Source organism: Lathyrus oleraceus, chromosome 6 (genome assembly GCF_024323335.1).
Source record: "Lathyrus oleraceus cultivar Zhongwan6 chromosome 6, CAAS_Psat_ZW6_1.0, whole genome shotgun sequence".
Classification (NCBI taxonomy): domain Eukaryota; kingdom Viridiplantae; phylum Streptophyta; class Magnoliopsida; order Fabales; family Fabaceae; genus Lathyrus; species Lathyrus oleraceus.
In genome coordinates, this window is record NC_066584.1 from 517,527,788 (window position 1) to 517,529,735 (window position 1,948).

General features: G+C 39.8%; 1 protein-coding gene across 1 annotated transcript; it reads left to right on the forward strand.

The window, feature by feature from the left end:
- The first annotated feature begins 1,089 nt into the window (after positions 1-1,089).
- Positions 1,090-1,578, forward strand: LOC127096531 (uncharacterized mitochondrial protein AtMg00810-like). Its single transcript, XM_051035090.1, has one exon. The coding sequence runs from the start codon at positions 1,090-1,092 to the stop codon at positions 1,576-1,578; it is 489 nt and encodes a 162-aa protein (XP_050891047.1).
- The last annotated feature ends 370 nt before the right edge of the window (positions 1,579-1,948 follow it).

Here is a 1,948-nt window from a genome sequence, read left to right on the forward strand (position 1 = left end):
TCCTGTGGCTTTTGTCCCTTAACCCTTAACCCCTTTGTGATTAATCTTTGAACCTTGTTTTCATCTTTAACCCAAAACCAGAAAACTTTTGTGCAAACATTTTCACTTTTTTTCAAAACTAGAAACCTAGGCCTTAGGCCTCTGATTTTCAAACTTCATTTTTCACAATACTTCTTCTGAATTGAATTTAATGTCAACTTTGACCATCTTTGTGAATACTCATAATTGGTTAATTTCACTCACTCAATTGTTTTTGTGGCCCTGGTCCACTTCTTGATAAGTTTTCATGCATTAGCCATAGATCTGAATTATCATAGTGGTTGATGTAAATCTCACCATATCCTTAGTGATTGAATTGTAAGACTTCCACGCTTATTATAGGGTTAACCCCTCACTAGCGTGTTGAAGTTGTTCTCACATGGTGGATTGTTGGTTCATGTTGAGTTTTCTCCCGTTGATAATGAAAGACCTTAGGGCTTTTGTTTAAAATCAATCCACTCACCTTTTGGAATTTTTTTAGCCGAACTACGGCATTTTGATCCTTATCTTTCATGAAAGGTACGTAGGCAATGGATTCATCCATCCAAACACAAAAATAATAAAATTTGTACATTCTTTTCTCACCTCTTCCCTCATGTTTGCACAATAAATATTTTCATAAAAAATAATTTGATACAACAAGTTGTGAAAAGGGTTCCCTAGAAGTACCTAGGATGCATTGGGTGCCTAACACCTTCCCTTTGCATAATTACCCCCTTACCCAGATCTCTGACCTTTTATTAGTTTTCTCGTGTAAAACTTCTTAGGCTTTTGTTCACTTTCTAGCCATTCCTTTGGATAAATAGAAGTGCGGTGGCGACTCTATCTTTGTATGTTTTGCTTTTGATTTAGTCAATAAATCATAAAGTGATGAATACACCGCTACAGTACCAACGTTTTACTGACTATGTCACCACCATTGGCTTTTGCCATAGCACATCAGACCACTCTCTCTTCATATATCGACAAGGTTTAGACATGGCCTACATTCTGCTGTATGTAAACAACATCATCCTCATCACCTCCACTCAGGTCCTTCGCCAATCAATTATGTCACTCTTAGCATCTGAGTTTGCAATAAAGGATTTGGGTCCTCTGAGTTACTTTCTGGGTATTGCAGTATCTCGTCATCCTGATGGCATATTTCTCAGTCAAAGCACTTATGCTTCAGATATCATTGAACGCGCTGGCATGGCGTCTTGTAAACCATCATCCACTCTTGTTGACACCAAGCAGAAACTCAACACCTCCTCCGACATTTCTTATGAGGATACCTCCTTGTATCAGAGTCTTGTAGGAGCCCTACAGTATCTCACCTTCACTCGACCTGATATATCATATATTGTTCAACAAGTTTGTCTTCACATGCATGCCCCTCGCACGGAACACATGCTTGCTCTTAAGCACATTTTACACTATGTTCAGGGCACCTTACATTTTGGACTACACTTATCCCCATCTCCCATTACAAAGCTTATCTCCTACACTGACGCTGATTGGGGTGAATGTCCTGACACCAGACGTTCTACATCTGGTTAATGTGTTTTTCTAGGTGATAACCTTATTTCTTGGTCTTCCAAAAGGCAACCAACTCTCTCCCGTTCCACTGCTGAAGCCGAATACATGGGGGTTGCCAATGTTGTCTCCGAATTGTGTTGGATTCGTAATCTTCTCCTGGAACTCTATTTTCCTATTCCTCGGGCCACTTTGGTGTATTGTGACAATGTTAGTGCCATCTGTCTATTTGGTAATCCTGTGCAACATCAACACACTAAGAATATTGAGATGGACATTCATTTTGTTCGGGAAAAGGTAGCTCGTGGTCAAGCTCGCGTTCTTCATGTTCCCTCAAGACATCAGGTCGCAGACATCTTCACCAAAGGACTTTCTCGCATTCTCTTTGATGATT

What these genes read in the sequence shown, in the direction of transcription:
- LOC127096531 (XM_051035090.1), top strand. Translation starts at nt 1,090, where the DNA reads ATGTCACTCTTAGCATCTGAGTTTGCAATAAAGGATTTGGGTCCTCTG.